This window comes from Esox lucius, chromosome 1, assembly GCF_011004845.1.
Source record: "Esox lucius isolate fEsoLuc1 chromosome 1, fEsoLuc1.pri, whole genome shotgun sequence".
In the NCBI taxonomy this organism is placed as follows: domain Eukaryota; kingdom Metazoa; phylum Chordata; class Actinopteri; order Esociformes; family Esocidae; genus Esox; species Esox lucius.
In genome coordinates, this window is record NC_047569.1 from 7,668,511 (window position 1) to 7,685,348 (window position 16,838).

At 41.6% G+C, this 16,838-nt stretch overlaps 1 protein-coding gene across 1 annotated transcript in view; it reads right to left on the bottom strand.

Annotated features, from left to right (window-relative positions):
* veph1 (ventricular zone expressed PH domain-containing 1) overlaps positions 1-16,838 on the bottom strand; it is a 167,046-nt gene that overhangs the window by 17,631 nt on the left and 132,577 nt on the right. The window contains exon 13 of the mRNA XM_010899975.3: positions 4,830-4,966. Within this exon, the coding sequence (XP_010898277.2) occupies positions 4,830-4,966 (137 nt within the window). The remainder of the gene's footprint in view (positions 1-4,829; positions 4,967-16,838) is intronic.

Consider the following 16,838-nt stretch of genomic DNA (forward strand, 5'->3'; position numbering starts at 1 on the left):
GTTCGCCAATGCTTGCAATGTTGCTCCTTTGCATTTAGCTAATTCCTTCATAAGAAAATTGCTGTCACGATGGCCTCTCAGCTCTGTTCTTGCTAGTGTGAAATAACAGAGTGTAGCTGCATACAGCTATGAGACGAAACAACTTTCTTTTTCTTTAAAGACAACTTTATTACCATGTGGATATTTTCCCTACTTTCATTTATATGCCATTGGTTTATGAAATAATATTTTTTTTTTTCTTCAAAATAAAATATTTTCCTAGCTATATGATAATTGTATTTTTCGGTTCACAGTAAGTACCGAACCGTGGACCCTGTCCTGAACGGTTCAATATGAATACACGTACCATTTCACCCCTGCTATACACATATCCTTAGACACCCCCAGCTTACTGTAGTTCTAGTAGAGTGTGTGCGTGTGCGTGTGTGTGTGTGTGTGTGTGTGTGAGAGCATCTGATGGCAAGACTGTTAACCTCTACAGACTTTCCCACATCCTTACTTCCCTGGCTGTCTGTATGAAGGGGTCTGTCTCCTGTTAGCTAGAGTGGTTCAGCTACTATTGTATTCACATAAGTTGAAATAAACATACTCATTGGCCCTGCTCAACTCTGCCCCAAGCCACATCAACTACTTCCTGTTGTGTTGGTGCTCTTCTTGGTGCTTTGTCAAACCAAAGTACTGGTTTGACAAAAGCAATGTGGCAATTGCTCAATTTCATGGGTAGAGGCTGAAATGGAATGAGCTTGTCTACCCTTTGTGTCTGTTTGCTTGTCTACAGTATCTCTCAAAAGTGAGTCCACCCCTCACATTTTGTAAATATTTGATCTTTTCATGTGACAACACTGAAGAAATGACACTTTGCTACAATGTAAAGTAGTGAGTGTACAGCTTGTATAACAGTTTAAATTTGCTGTCCCCTCAAAATAATTTCACACACAGCCATTAATGTCTAAACCGCTGGAAAGAAAAGTGAGTATACCACTCAGTGAAAATGTCCAAATTGGGCCCAATTAGCCGTTTTCCCTCCCCGGTGTCATGTGACTCGTTAGTGTTACAAGGTCTCAGGAGTGAATGGGGAGCAGGTTTGTTAAATTTGGTGTCATCGCTTTCACACTCCCTCATCCTGGTCACTGGAAGTTCAAACATGGCACCTCATGGCAAAGAACTCTCGGAGGATCTGAAAAAAATACTTGTTCTACAAAAAAATGCCCTGGGCTATAAGATGATTGCCAAGACCCTGAAAGTGAGCTGCAGCATGGTGGCCAAGACCATACAGCAGTTTAACAGGACAGGTTCCACTCAGAACAGGCCAGAGGGGTGTACTCACTTTTGTGAGATACTGTATACTGGAGTCTCCTTATCCCTCCCTCCCTCTCTTTCTCATTCTCTCCCTTTCTTTCTCCTTACCCATCCTCTCTTTGTTTCTTTCTCTGTCCTCTTTCTCAACAAAGCAACCTTTCCAAGGAGAAACTGAGGTGGTTTGGCACCATATTCTATCCGGTCCTAATTAGGAGGACAATTTTTTTGGACAAATCGTCTATGAGGTTGAAGTGTGGCATTCCTCTTCTGAGCGGATAAAACAGGAAGAACAGATTAAAGGAAACGTCAACATCTGAATACCAGTGACGGTGGCCAATGTCAACAACCAGCAGCGTTGTTCAGGTCTAAAGGTCAAGATACCAACAGGCCACATTGGCCCTGTTCCACATCCAACATCTGAAAGCTCGGATTTTGATTCTCACAAGAAAAAAAGAAAAGAACTGTATTGAATCCTTTCAGACTGACACAAGTACCCAAGGGTATAGAGGTTAGTGATAGATTTAGGGCTGTTGGCACTGCGAGAATGAGTTTAGAAAATGAGACAAATCTGTGGCTTTGTTTCGAAGACTGTGGATAGGCAATACAAACAGAGCTTGCCTTTCAGCAAACTAACAGTGTTTCCCAATTCCTCAATATATATCAGAGGCTGAGGAATACAAGTTGCTTTTTCATTTGAGAAGTGGGGAAGTGCTCTGGTCAATGCACTTTTACTTCCTAGTCTTTTAGTTAAGTTAAAACATGATATTGGGTAATGATAAAATCTCCCGTCTTATCAATGAAATCATAGTAATGACACAGTATCATTATCTCAAAAACAGAAATGACAGCCACCCAGGGGAACACACATTCACAGAAACCACACAAACACAAAGGACACAAACTCGCTGACACACTTACATTCAAGCATACACACACCCATGCATAGATGCATAGACACATGCAGCAGAAACAATGCATAAACCATGCATAAAAAACCATGCATAACAGACCATGCATAACAGACCATGCATAACAGCTCTTATCTGGTGGCTGTAGTTGAGGGAATAATGCTTCTGTTCTTTTGGATAACCGATTTGTTTCAATTTCTTTGCACATGGGCTTTCTGATGTCAAAGTGACCTCAGTGAACGATGTTGGGGTCTAGCCTTCTCAATGGTTTACACCAGAGGTGTCAAACCGGTTCCACAGAGGGCAGAGTGTCTGCAGGTTTTCGCTCTCACCTTCTACCTGATTGATTAATTAGTTCACTAATTGGTAAATTTCTACCCCCACCTGGTTGTTCAGGTCTGACCTGGGAACCAATTTAAAGGAAAACCCAAAAACCTGCGGACACTCGGCCCTCCGTGGAACCGGTTTGACACCCCTGTTTACACAATCATTATTTCTGCTGCTAACACTAGTGACCTCACATGCAAAGTCCAACCTTAGTCGGTCAGTATCAAACATGGATTAGTTGGAGGGAATCGTATTGTTGAATCACAGGGGAGAGGTAGCTTGTTTTTACAAACACACAAATAGTTCAGACACTTATCATCTTCTTCCCTATTTTGATTAGATTTTCTTTAGAATCCCGGCCACTGTTGAAATACTGCAAGCAACATTTGAATTCATGATAGAAATAAAGCAGCTGTACTGCAGGTCATTTACTTTGACCACTATCATATTTGGGGCCCCAGTATCGTAGTAGTTCAGATTTATTCAACCCTCTCATCAGGGACCTCCACCCTTTCCATGTATTTAAAGAAGTACATAACTATCTAACCTGATTAGACTTTCCTGCTAATCTTCAAGGCCTTGATTAGTGAATCAGGTGTGCCTGTTCAGGGCTGCAACAGAATTGGGGAATGTCTGGGGATCCCTGAGGAGAGGGTTAAATAGCTCTTCAGTAGAGGGACGCTATATGGCCAGTAGATGGAGACAAAGTCATGACCTGCTGAGACATTTTCAGCTCCTGGCCAACACACCTGTGGTTGATCAACCTCAGCACACCCGCAGATCATTGTCTAATCTTCCAGGCCCTAACTAAGACACAGGATAAACTCATACAAGAGACACTAGGGGAATTTGGAGAAAAAAAATAATGTCATGCATTTCTTTCTTGGGAAGGATCCCAATAAGGATGCTTTTTCTTATTCTGTGGCAATAAAACTTTGTATTTGAACATCCCTTCTGGGTATTTGGTTGAGTAGGTCAATACTGGGGCCAGTGTTATTACAGTAAGCAATTTGATTCCTCAGAATGCAGTTCAGTTAATCAGTTAACCAGATGTGGGTCTCCAGTGTTTGGAACTGGAACATCATGACCAACCAACATGAGAAAGCTGAATATCAAACACAAGTGAGAATGATTTGTTAATGGATTAATTATGTTATAGAGATGGGTGCAGTGGTTAATTTGTGTCCCGAGGCTTGGGAAAAAACGTGAGCTTGAGAGGGGTGTTACCTGGGCAGCCTCGAGGTACCAGAACACAAACATTTGAATAAAATAAGCATTGAAGACATATCACTGCATAGTGGCTGTGAGTGGAAATTGCATGCTAGAGAAAGTTTGAAGCCTATGGTATAGGATCTAGGGAAAAAAAATATTTATAAGAGATTTTCTATGTCCTTTTCCATGACTGAACTAATTATTGAAATGACAGGCTACTTTGAAACAGATCCTTGGTGACAAACTGAGAATCTGTTTAAATAAAAACAATATTCCTTTAAATCAATCAACAACCTTGTTTAGTGTGTGGAGACACATTTAAAGCAATAATGTGAGGAAAATATTAATAGATTGCATGTTTCACAACAATGCTGTTCTGAACATAATTTGTTAGGGCTGATGTCCATCTGAGCATTTTTGTCAGTACATCCTTAATAGGAATTGATGAAGATTTGTGTATTACAAAAGGCTCGGGTACATATAGGTGATTGGTTTGCACAGCAATTTTCGTGATTAGTGATAGCTAGACCGTTTTTTATATTTATGAATTAATTATCATAAATGTTAGATCCAGTAAATGTTTTGAGTAGTCCACTGTTCAGCTAGTTAACGTTAGCATCTCTAGCTATTTTTGACTGAATTTGCTAGCTAAAAACATTACCATCTGTTATTTGATGATATGATGATGGAAAGTAGTTTTCTACTAAATATTAGCCAACTTAAGTTAATGCTGTTTCCACATTCCTGTGGTGTAATTTAGATAAAATGGTGATTAGCCCTATTCAAAGTCATTAGCTGCTGCTAATGAGAGTTACCGTCTCATATCAATCATACAAGAGAGAGGGCGATGACATGAATCTCTTTCTAATTGCATGTTTCTCTCTCAACAAAGCAGTGGCCTCGTGTTGGCCTCAAGTCCACACTGTTACACATGGAGACATGGTACAGGGGAATTATAGATGGTGGCAGCCATCTTTCTTTTTTATGGGTTTGTAGTAATTGTGTGTGTGTTTAAAAATGACGTGTGTCTATGTAACAGTATGTTTCTTTTTAAGTGTCGGTATGTAAGTAAGGAAAACATACAGATTTTCCCTTCCGGAAGAGGAGCTGGTTTCCTGCCAAAGTGAAGTAGCGAGTCTTCCAGCGTTTGATGAACTTCCACCGAACCTGCTTCTCCTTTAGTTTCCCCTCAATTAGCGGCTGGCCATCCTGATTTACCACTGGACAGACAAATCAGAATAATACAAATATTAATGAGCAGGCATTACCAAATCCACACGCTGTGAATGAAACATATAAATTACTCTGGTTTACATCCTGCTCCTTAACTACCTCCAAAGGTATGAGCCGGTTAGGTGAAACAAACGAGTAACACAGGTAAAAAGAAATCACAGGTAACTGTAGTTGTTCCCTGGGTGGGCTAATGGGGCTAGTGACTCCACACTCATTTTGGGATGGATATATCACAGTGGAACTGAGTGCCCCTAGACAGAGAAGCATAGCAACATTTGCTGTAATGGCAATAGTTCAACTATTGCTCATCGTTGATCAGCATAAGCAACAGCTTTACCGGAAAACAGTAGCCCGACTGTCAGCTTGATTTATATCCTCAGTCAAAAAGCCAAACTGCAGATAATGTAACAAATTAACCACAAGCTAAGGGAATGAAATACACAGATAAAACACTCTGCCTCTATCGCGGTCAGTCTCGCTCTGTCTCGCTCGAACACTCACACACTCAAGCACTCTCTGACAGATTTGAGTTTCCCTAAAAGGTCCACATTTCCACTTCCATATACCCTGCAGAAATCATGCCATTCTGAGGCTAAATTCCCCCAAAACCCCTCTGTCCCCCACTGCTAAAGAGAGGGCAGTGACTTGTTGATAATGGCTAGTTAACATTTGAATATCTCCTGCATGTTTTCACATTATCTCAGTAAGTAGTAGAACAGGAATGTGTGGGATACTGGCATCTGAATGAGTCAATATTCCTGGGGTCTGGATACTCACACACAGAAACACCCACATGTGTATGCACACAGATAAACTCAAGCTCAATGTCTGGTCCGATTAGTAACACTTGAGCTAGAATGTCGCTCTCTTGTTTTATCTTGTCTGGATCGCTGACAGAGTGTTCTTTAGGTCAGTGTTTGAGTGTTTTGGTTGAGAGTGTGTAAGTGCGTGTGTTTTTGTTTTGTGCGAGTGTGTGATAATAGATGACACTGGTGCTCCAGCCCACTCTACCAGAGACTGCCTGGTGCAGAACCAAACAAAGCAAGCCTTTCTCTATGGAGCAATGGGCAAAGCAGCTGTAGATCACAGGCTCTGTTATCACTCTTAGATATACTGAGTCACAGAAAGACTAACAATTACCACACATACATAAACACACTGTCTTAGTCCTACACATTGCGCATACAATTGTACTCATAACTTTGCATACCATGGCAGAAATTGTGAAATTTTGGCATTGATTTTGAAAATATGACTGATCATGCAAAATAAATGTATTTTATTTAAGGATAGTGATCATATGAAGCCATTTTTTATTACATAGTTGTTTGGCTCCATTTTAAATCATAATGATAACAGAAATCAGGTGACATACACAGGTGAAAATGGCAATTAAAGGTGAATTTCCCACACCTGTGGCTTTTTACATTGCAATTACTGTCTGTGTATTAATAGTTAGTTTGTTAGCTCTCATGTGGATGCACGGAGCAGGCTAGACACTGAGCCATGGGGAGCAGAAAAGAACTGTCAAAAGAACTGTATAACAAGGTAATAGAACTTTATAAAGATGGAAAAGGATATAAAAAGATATCCAAAGCCTTGCAAATACCAGTCAGTACTGTTCAATCACTTATTAAGAAGTGGACAATTTGGGGATCTCTTGATACCAAGCCAAGAAAGATACCAAGAAATATTTCAGCCAAAACTGCCAGAAGAATTGTTCAGGATACAAAGAAAAACCCACTGGTAGCCTCAGAAATACAGGCTTCTCTGGAAAAAGTGTGGTGTGGTTGTTTCAAGGAGCACAATATGACAATACTTGAAGAACAAAAATGAGCAGCATGGTTTAGTTGCCAGAAAGAAGCCTTTACTGCGCCCAGTGCCACAAAAAAGCCTGGATACAATATGCCCAACAACAACTTGACATGCCTCACAGCTTCTGGCACACAGTAATTTGGACGGACGAGACCAAAATAGAACTTTATGGTGGGGGGGGGGGGATACACAGTATTAAGAACTAAGGGTATGCAGACTTTTGAACAGGGGCCAGTGAATTTGTTTTCTTTGTTGCCATGTTTTGTTTTATGATTGTGCCATTCTGTTATGACCTACAGTTGAATATGAAACCCATAAGAAAAAAAGACATGTGGTTTGCCTGCTCACTCATGTTTTCTTTACAAATGGCACATATATTACCAATTCTCCTAGGGTATTCAAACTTTTGAGCACAACTGTATCTACATGTTAATGGTTTTAGGAATGTTTTGTCAGCTGTACAGTTGTGTTAGCCTGTAATCTTTTTTTGGAAGCCTAGCAAACGGGATCTTAATAAACAAACTACTCTGTGATTCAACCATAAAAATAGAATTACCAAAAGACTGCACAGATCTGGCTGCCCTCACAGTGTGTTTTCCTCTGAAAGAGCACAATAGCCTAATTTCCTTTAGTCCGGTAAGTGCTAGGTCTCCTGTAACTTTTAAGTTTTTGATTGTGTCGGCAGGTTAACATTAAACTTGCTTGTGGAACTTCTGATTCTTAATAAACCAGCACACTACACAGTCTGCCAAGAGGTCTGGAGCTTAAAAGGAATATTTTGGAATTTTGACAAAGAAAGCATTATCATTAACTTCCTCAGAGAAACTTTTGGATGCCATTTTGATGTCTTGGTGTACAGTCTGAAGGAAGTTGAATTATTGTGCCTGTGCAATTGATAACAAGCATTAGCTAACTGTTCACATACTGTTATCCTCAGAACATTTTCCTAACATTAGTTAGCATTGGCCCATAAACTTTCGCTAACTTTCTTTCCAACTCAGTTAAACTGACTGAAGGAGAGAAAATAATAATTGCCAAAATCTTGATACCAATGGTGTAAAAGTACAAAATGAGCTATTCCAGTAACTGCAATGTCTTTCATAAAAATTTAATGCCGGCTTATCCCCCTAAATATTTTAATGGTTGCATTCCGCTGTTTAGATGTTGCATGCAACAACCAATGGTTGCATGCCCAATCAACAACTGTGTGGTATACTAAAAGTTTTGGTGACCAGGCTAACATACTGCATCAAGAATAACCTTTTCTACGCTGCCTCCATTTTCATTAATTAATTATACTCTCTTGTTCAGAAATATGTATTCCATGGATACGGGCCATCATATGAGTCTCTGCATCACCATGGTTTACAGACAGAAAACATAAGATTACTTTAGTGATGGTCAGAAGGCTTCAGTGGCAGACAAGCTTTTGTTTTCAGTTTCAGCTCTGATTTATCTAGTCAAAGTCAGGAATAGATGTCCACTATGAATTTGGCCAAGGCTATGTGTGTATGTACAACCCCATTTCCAAAAAAGTTGGGACGCTGCATGAAATCCAAATAAAAACATTTATCCCTGTATTTAATTGAAAATAGTATGAAGACAATCAATCAAATGTTGAAACTGAAAAAAAAAATGTTTTGGGAAAAGCACATTTTGAATTTGATGCCAGCAACACATTTCAAAAAAAGTTGGGACAGGGGCATGTTAACCACTATGTCAGGTCTGGACTGCAGAGAGGCCAATTTAGCACCCACAACTCTTAACTACAGAGCCATGCTGTTGTAATACATGCAGAATATGGTCTGGATGGCAGCATATGTTGCTCCAAAACCTGTATATATTGTTCAGCAGTAATGGTGCCTTCATAGATATGCAACTCACATATGCCATGTGCACAAATGCACCCCCATTCCATAACAGATGTTGGCTTTTGAACTGTGCGCTGATAACAAGCTGGATGGTCCCGCTCCTCTTTAATGCAGAGGACGTGGCATCCATGATTCGAAAAAAGAATTACAAATGTTCATTTGTCAGATCACAGGACAGTTTTGCAACTGAGTCCATCTTAAATGAGCTCAGGCCCAGAAAAGGGGGTGACATTTCTGTATCCTGTTTATATATGGTTTCTTTTTTACATGGTAGAGTTTTAACTTACATTTGTGGATGCACCGATGTCCTGTGTTCACAGACAATGGTTTTCAATAGTGTTCCTGAGCCCATGCAGTGATGTCCACTACATAATTGTCTGTTTTTAAGGGCCCAAAGATCACGGCCATCCAATATTGGTTTTCATCCTTGTCCCTTGCGTACAGAAATGTATCCGGATTCTCTGAATCTTTCAATAATAGTATGTACTATTGATGATGAGATCCCCAAACTTTGCAATTTTACATTGAAAAACATTATTCTTCAATTGTTGCACTATTTTCCCACGCAATCTTTCACAGAGTGGTGAGCCCCTCCCCATCTTCACTTCTGAAAGAATCATCCTGTCTGGGATGCTCTTTTTATACCCAGTCATGTTCCTGACTTGTTGCCAATTAATCCTTATTAGTTGAGATGTTCCCCCAGGTTTTATTTTAGCATTGCACAAGTCTTTTGTTGCCCCTGTCCCAGCATTTTTGAAACAGGTTGCTGGTATCAAATTCTGTGGGCATATATTTTACAAGAAACAATAACATTTCTCAGTTTCAATTATAAAACTTTGAAGGTATTTAAACCATAATCTAATTTTTACTTCATACGTATTTTACTAAAACTTAACAAAGAGATTAAGTCATGGAGGAAGAAATAACAGTGTATGGAATGCATACAAAGTTACAAAATAGGACATGTAAGGCTATAAAATCCATGGCCATGACATACAGAGTGAATGCCAAGAGTTATGTTGAGCACTCTAATTTTAAAGGAGGTGCAGTGCTCTTTTTACCAAAAATGCATGAACTTACCCCAAACATGAATTAGAATTTATTTTAAATTTGCTGGCCAAATGACATAACTAGTCTTACAACATCACACAAGTTCTAAATTTTATCTCAACGATAGGAAGACATCTGGTTTTGCTCTGACTAATGAAAAGAATATCTGTTGAGTTAACTCATAACGTTGCAATACAATAGAATGTCTTGAAATGTCTTTATAAGCAATTAAAACAAGTACAAACAAGACTATAAAATAAATGCAGAATACATGATTTGGTTAAACCATGTTTCATTACTCCGGAAGATGTCAGATGCCCAAGAATATGGGGGAACAAGGAGTTGCTATCTCACTTTTGCAATATAAACATTGTGTTGTCTGTGAATTTCATGAAGTGTGATTGAATTTGAAATGAAAACGCCAGGCTAGCATAAGCCAATTTTAAGACGTTTGTTGTACAAAGTTAAAATCGCCACTTAGAACCGTGTCAACGGCTAACAGAGACTCTCCCTATAACACCATATATTTTTTTAACATAATTTAGCAGATGCTAACAATAGGGATCGAACCCATAACCCTGACATTGCAAGCACAATGTTCAAAACATTTAGTTACACAGGATCAGACAGTGTAGTTTGCTTATCTCTAGTCATGAATTAACTCTCAACTCACATGTGAGGACGATTTTGGAATTTGTGAATATCTTTGTAACGAATGTTCATCTCTGATAGAAAGACTTAAGCAACTTGTATTCCACAGAGGAAGCAGATTAATTACAGACCACAGCTACTTCAGATTCCCCCCGGATCTCATCAAGCCATTCCAGTCCTCTTGGTCTGAGTGACTCACTGTATGACCACACATCTGTAGGATTCCATCAAAGAATTCAAATATGTGTGGCTATTTCTATTGTTTGTTTTTGTGTGTGTGTGCGGGTGTGTGTGTCTATTGCCCTCAATGAGGACCTCCAGTAGAAAATCACTGTATGAGCATCTATTCACCACATCATCTCTTTCCAGCAGACAGTCCCCAGTTTGTTTGCTTGTGTAGGTGAACCCCATTGCTTACACATTTCCTACACTGAATAGTTTATTTGTTTGCCTGTTGGTGGTTATGGAAGTCATTTGGGAAAAATTGCATACAACATAACACTTTTAAAGAGGCAATCTGCAGTTCTACTGCAGTCACAACCCAACATATAACCTTGGTTTACTAGATTATTTTATAAAAAAATTGTGAATGTAAACTTTTTTCTATGGATGTGAGTGTGGTTACATGTGTCCAGCCTAATCCGGCAAATTTTTACTAAAATAGGGTTGAGAAGACAACATTTTAATTCAGCACTGATTGCAGCTTTAATGCAGGGAAATACAATAGCGCATTGAACAGAGACACTGTGGCATTTTCAGTCTCCTGGTTGGTTTTGTTCTAGTGATCTGGATGGAGAACAAAGCTCTTCCAGAACCCATGTGCCCAAAGCCTGTGGCTCAAAGCAGAGGGGTCTTGTGGTGCAGTAGGCAGGTACAGAGAAAACTAAGGCATTATAAAACAAGGAACAACTGCTTTTCTTCTCACCACCACATTTGTCCTACTTGATCCAAGACAATGCACAGTTCTTCAATCTAATGAAAAGCAGACATGGTGAGTCTTTCACTACAGGGTTGTTTTAGATGTTAGGGAACATGGTTCCTATTCCCTGGACAACGGTCCTGTCCTTGACTCCAGCATACATTTTATGTTGTGCAAACAACTGTATATTTTCAGAAAATCTTTTCAAAAGTTTGCTAGTTAGTCCCGAAGGCAAATATAATGTCCGGATGTTTTTATTTTCCCCTAGATTGATGAAGACTAAATATTTTGGGCTTTGTGAACATTCCAGCTATTTGGGTTCACCAGGGGACTTTCCATTATTTTTATGATCTCCCATTCTTGGGAATTGGGGCAAATAATGTCCTACCAAATATTATTTTATTTTTTATTTTAATGTAAGCGGGAATGTTGCTCAAGCACTGGTAAATTTATTAAATAATATTGCTATCAGGTATTTCTCAAACATAACAGGTCAACTCAGTTGACTATAGTATTATGGTTTAAAATCTGTATTTTGATTAGCATTAAGAGCACTCTTAGCAACTTGTATTTAAATGACTAAGAAGGCGATTTACTTCAAAATGTTTCAGGTGCAAATGGTTAAACACAACCACTCATTTGAAGTGAAGAGAGCCAGAAAGAGTATCAGAGAAAGAGAAGGGAGAGGAGAAATAATCAGCCAGACAGAAAGGCGGAAGAACTACAAAGGGAGAGAGAAAGATGGAGAACAAGGGTTGTTGAGGGGAAAATAAAACAAGCAGGAGACATTGACTGAGCAGGCAAGGAAATTAAAGAGAAGCACATGGAGAAGTTCTCAGAGGAGGTAAAGAAAGCACAAAGAAGAAGTTCACACTCTGCAGACAGCAGACACACCACTAGATGAGCCAAGTGTTCTGTCCCTTGCAGGAGAGAAGACCAGGAAAAGACAAGAAAATGCGCTAAAGAGAAACCAAGTCTTTAAAAAACAAGCTGCTGAGATTGAATAGAGAGGGATAGTCTTAGAAAAAAATGTAAACAAGCAAAGCATGCATCCAAATGTGTCATGAACTCTCCAGAAACCATGACTGAGAAAATTATTGGCTGAAGTGATTGACAAATCCCTCAATTATGAGGACCCTTCTTTTTCACCATGCTTTGATAAATGACCTCCACAAACAAATACAAAACATTACACAGGAAACAAGCATTGACATTATCAAGAATAATTCAGAAAAAACACTGCATTCTCCAAGATACAACGGTTTGGAATACCTTATAAATCCCTAAACAAAAAATAAACAAAGGCAAATCTGAAATAATCAGAAAGATTCAAGTTTGAAATGGCTTTCTGTGTGCTTCCAGGTTTTTTTGACTGGAAGTGGGGAACATTATAATGATATAAATTTCTTGAATAAAAAGATATCAGACTTATTGATTATACAGCAAATTAAATAATCTTGTATTTAATACAACATGAATCATTGAAACATTTCCTTCTTGTTTTATATTATTGTACTATTAGTTTTTATGTGCCTGACGGTGCAAAAAACAGCTGCAAAAAAATGCTAATTAAGAAAAAAAGTATCTGGGAGAATGGCTTAATAGCCAATACTTTGACATGTTTTCCCAGTATAATGAAGAGTAAAACATAAAAAGAAAAAAAAGAAAGAACAATTCAATTCAAAAACAAACTGAAAGAGGAAAAAAAAAAAAAAAAACTACAATAACCTGGTTGCATAAGTGTGCACACCCTTAAACTAATACTTTGTTGAAGGACCTTTTGATTTTTTTACAGCACTCAGTCTTTTTGGGTAGGAGTCAATTAGCATGGCACATCTAGACATGGCAATATTTGCCCACACCTCTTTGCAAAAGTGCTCCAAATCTGTCAGATTACTCCATCTCAGTTAATCACCTGTGCACAGCCCTCTTCAGATCACCCCACATATGTTCAATTGGATTCAGGTATGTGCTTTGGCTGGGACATTCCAAAACGTTAATCTTCTGCTGGTGAAGCCATGCTTTTGTGGATTTGGATGTGTGCTTTGGGTTGTGCTGAGAGGTGAACTTCATCTTCAACTTTCTAACAGATCCCTGAAAGTTTTGTGCCAAAATTGCCTGGTATTTGGAACTGTTCATTATTCCCTCCACCCTGACTAAGCCCCTGGTTCCAGCTGAAGAGAAACAGCCCCAAGCATGATGCTGCCACCACCAGGCTTCACTGTGGGTATGGTGTTCTTTGGGTGATGTGCAGTGTTGTTTTTGGAATTATGGCCAAAACGTTCAACCATGGTTTAATCAGACCATAACCCATTTTCCCACATGCTTTTGGGGGACCTGATGATTGTTTTTGCAAACTTCAGCTGGGCTTGGATGTTTTTTTTTGTAAGAAAAGACTTCCGTCTTGCCACCCTACCCAATAACCCATTCATATGAAGAATACAGGAGATTGTTGTCACATGTAGCGCACAGCCGGTACTTGCCAGAAATTCCTGCAGTTTTTTTTATGTTGCTGTAGGCCTCTTGGAAGCCTCCCTGACCAGTTTTCTTCTTGTCTTTTCACCAATTTTAGAGGGACGTTCTTGGTAATGTCTCTGTTGTGCCATATTTTCTTCACTTGATGATGACTGTCTTCACTGTGTTCCATGTTATATCTAATGCTTTGGAAATTATTTTGTACCCTTCTCCTGACTCATATCTTTCAACAACGAGATCCTCTGATGCTTTGGAAGCTCTCTGCGGACCATGGCTTTTTCTCTGCGATGCAACTAAGAAAATGTCAGGAAAATCCTACTAGAACAGCTGAACCTTATTTGTGATTAATCAGAGTCACTTTAAATGGTGACAGGTGTGTAATGACTTCATGAGTTTGAATGTGATTGCTTAATTCTGAACACAGCAACATCCCCAGTTATATGAGGGTGTGCACACTTATGCAACCAGGTTATTTTAAGGTTTTTATTTTTCATTTTTCCCCCTCGAAGATTTCAGTTTGTTTTTCAATTGAATTGTTCACATTATAGGTCACATAAAAAGTGGAAAAAGTGATTTATCTTTGTCTCATTCTTTTACATCACAAAAACCTGGCATTTTAACAGGGGTGTGTAGACTTTTTAAATCCACTGTATGTACTAACAGAAAATGACATACTGTTCTGATGACAACCCGCCAGTCATATAACTCATACATACATACATACATCTTCTTCCGCTTCATCCGGGGCCGGGTTGCGGGGGCAGCAGTCAAAGCAGAGATGCCCAGACTTCCCTCTCCCCAGACTTCCTCCAGCTCTTCCGAGGGGACACCGAGGCGTCCCCCAACCTGTGGGCAACCCACCCTTTTCCGAATGAGGACCATGGGCTCGGATTTGGAGGTACTGATTCTCATCCCCATCGCTTCACACTCGGCTGCAAACCGTCCCAGTGCATGCTGAAGGTCCTGGTTTGAAGGGGCCAACACGACAACATCATCCGCAAAGAGCAGAGACAAAATTGTGTGGTCCCCAAACCTGACACCCTCCAGCCCCTGGCTGCGCCTAGAAATTCTGTCCATAAAAATTACGAACAGAACCGGCGACAAAGGGCAGCCCTGCCGGAGTCCAACATGCACTGGGAACAAGTCTGACTTACTGCTGGCAATGCGGACCAAGCTCCTGCTTCGGTCGTACAGGGACCTGACAGCCCTTAGCAAAGGACCCAGGACCCCATATTCCCGAAGCACCCTCCACAGGATGCCGCGAGGGACACAGTCGAATGCCATCTCCAAATCCACAAAATACATGTGGACTGGTTGGGCAAACTCCCATGAGGGTATAGAGCTGGTCCAGTGTTCCACGGACCGGACGAAAACCACACTGTTCCTCCTGAATCCAAGGTTCTACTATCGGCCGTATTCTCCTCTCCAGTATCCTGGCATAGACTTTCCCGGGGAGGCTGAGAAGTGTGATCCCCCTGTAGTTGGAACACACCCTCCGGTCCCCCTTCTTAAAAAGAAGACCACCCCGGTCTGCCATCCCAGAGGCACTGTCCCTGACCGCCACGCGATGTTGCACAGGCGTGTCAACCAAGTCAGCCCCTCAACATCCAGATACTTGAGGTACTCAGGGCGGATCTCATCCACCCCCGGTGCCTTGCCACCGAGGAGTTTCTTGACTACCTCTGTGACTTCAGCCCGGGTGATGGACGAGTCCACCTCTGAGCCTTCATCCTCTGCTTCCTCAATGGAAGACGTGACGGCGGGATTGAGGAGATCCTCAAAGTACTCCTTCCACCGCCCGACGACATCCCCAGTTGAGGTCAACATTTGCTCACCTCTACTGTAAACAGCGTTGGTAGGGCACTGTTTCCCTCTCCTGAGGCGCCGGACGGTTTGCCAGAATCTCTTCGAGGCCAGCCGATAGTCCTTCTCCATGGCCTCACCGAACTCCTCCCAGGCCCGAGTTTTTGCCTCCACAACCACCCGGGCTGCAGTCCGCTTGGCCTGTCGGTACCCGTCAGCTGCCTCAGGAGTCCCACAAGCCAACCAGGCCCGATAGGACTCCTTCTTCAGCTTGACGGCATCCCTTACTTCCGGTGTCCACCACCGGGTTTGGGGATTGCCGCCTCAACAGGCCTTACGGCCACAGCTCCGAGCGGCCGCTTCGACAATGGCGACGGAGAACATGGTCCACTCGGACTCAAAATATTCAGTCTCCCTCGGGATCCAGTCAATGCTCTGCCGGAGGTGGGAGTTAAAGATCTCTCTGACTCGGCCAGACGTTCCCAGCAGACCCTTACAGTACGCTTGGGTTTCCCGAGTCTGTCCAGCTTCATCCCCCGCCATTGGATCCAACTCAACACCAGGTGGTGATCAGTTGACAGCTTCGCCCCTGTCCAAGGCATACGGCCGCAGGTCAGATGAAACGACAACAAAGTCGATCATCGACCTACGGCTAGGGTGTCCTGGTGCCACGTGCACTGATGGACACCCTTATGCTTGAACATGGTGTTCGTTATGGACAAACTGTGACTAGCACAGAAGTCCAATAACTGAACACTGCTCAGGTTCAGATCAGGGGGGCCGTTCCTCCCAATCACGCCCCTACAGGTGTCACTGTCGTTGCCCACGTGGGCGTTGAAGTCCCCCAGTAGAACGATAGAGTCCCCAGTCGGAGCACTTTCGAGCATCCCTCCCAGAGACTCCAAGAAGGTCGAGTACTCTGCACTGCCGTTCGGCCCCTAGGCACAAACAACAGTGAGAGACCTATCCCCGACCCGTAGGCGCAGGGAAACGACCCTCTCGTTCACCAGGGTAAACTCCATCACATGGCGGCAGTGCTGGGGAGCAAACCCACACCAGCCCGCCGCCTCTCACCATGGGCAACTCCAGAGTGGTGAAGAGTTCCTCCTCTCTCAAGGAGTGTGGTTCCAGAGCCCAAGCCGTGCGTAGAGGTGATCCCGACTACCTCTAGGCTCAGGCTCCTTCCCCGCCAGCGAGGTGACGTTCCACGTCCCTAGAGCTAGTTTCCGTGTCCAGGGATCGGGTTGTCGAGGCCCCCGCCTTCGACTGCTGCCC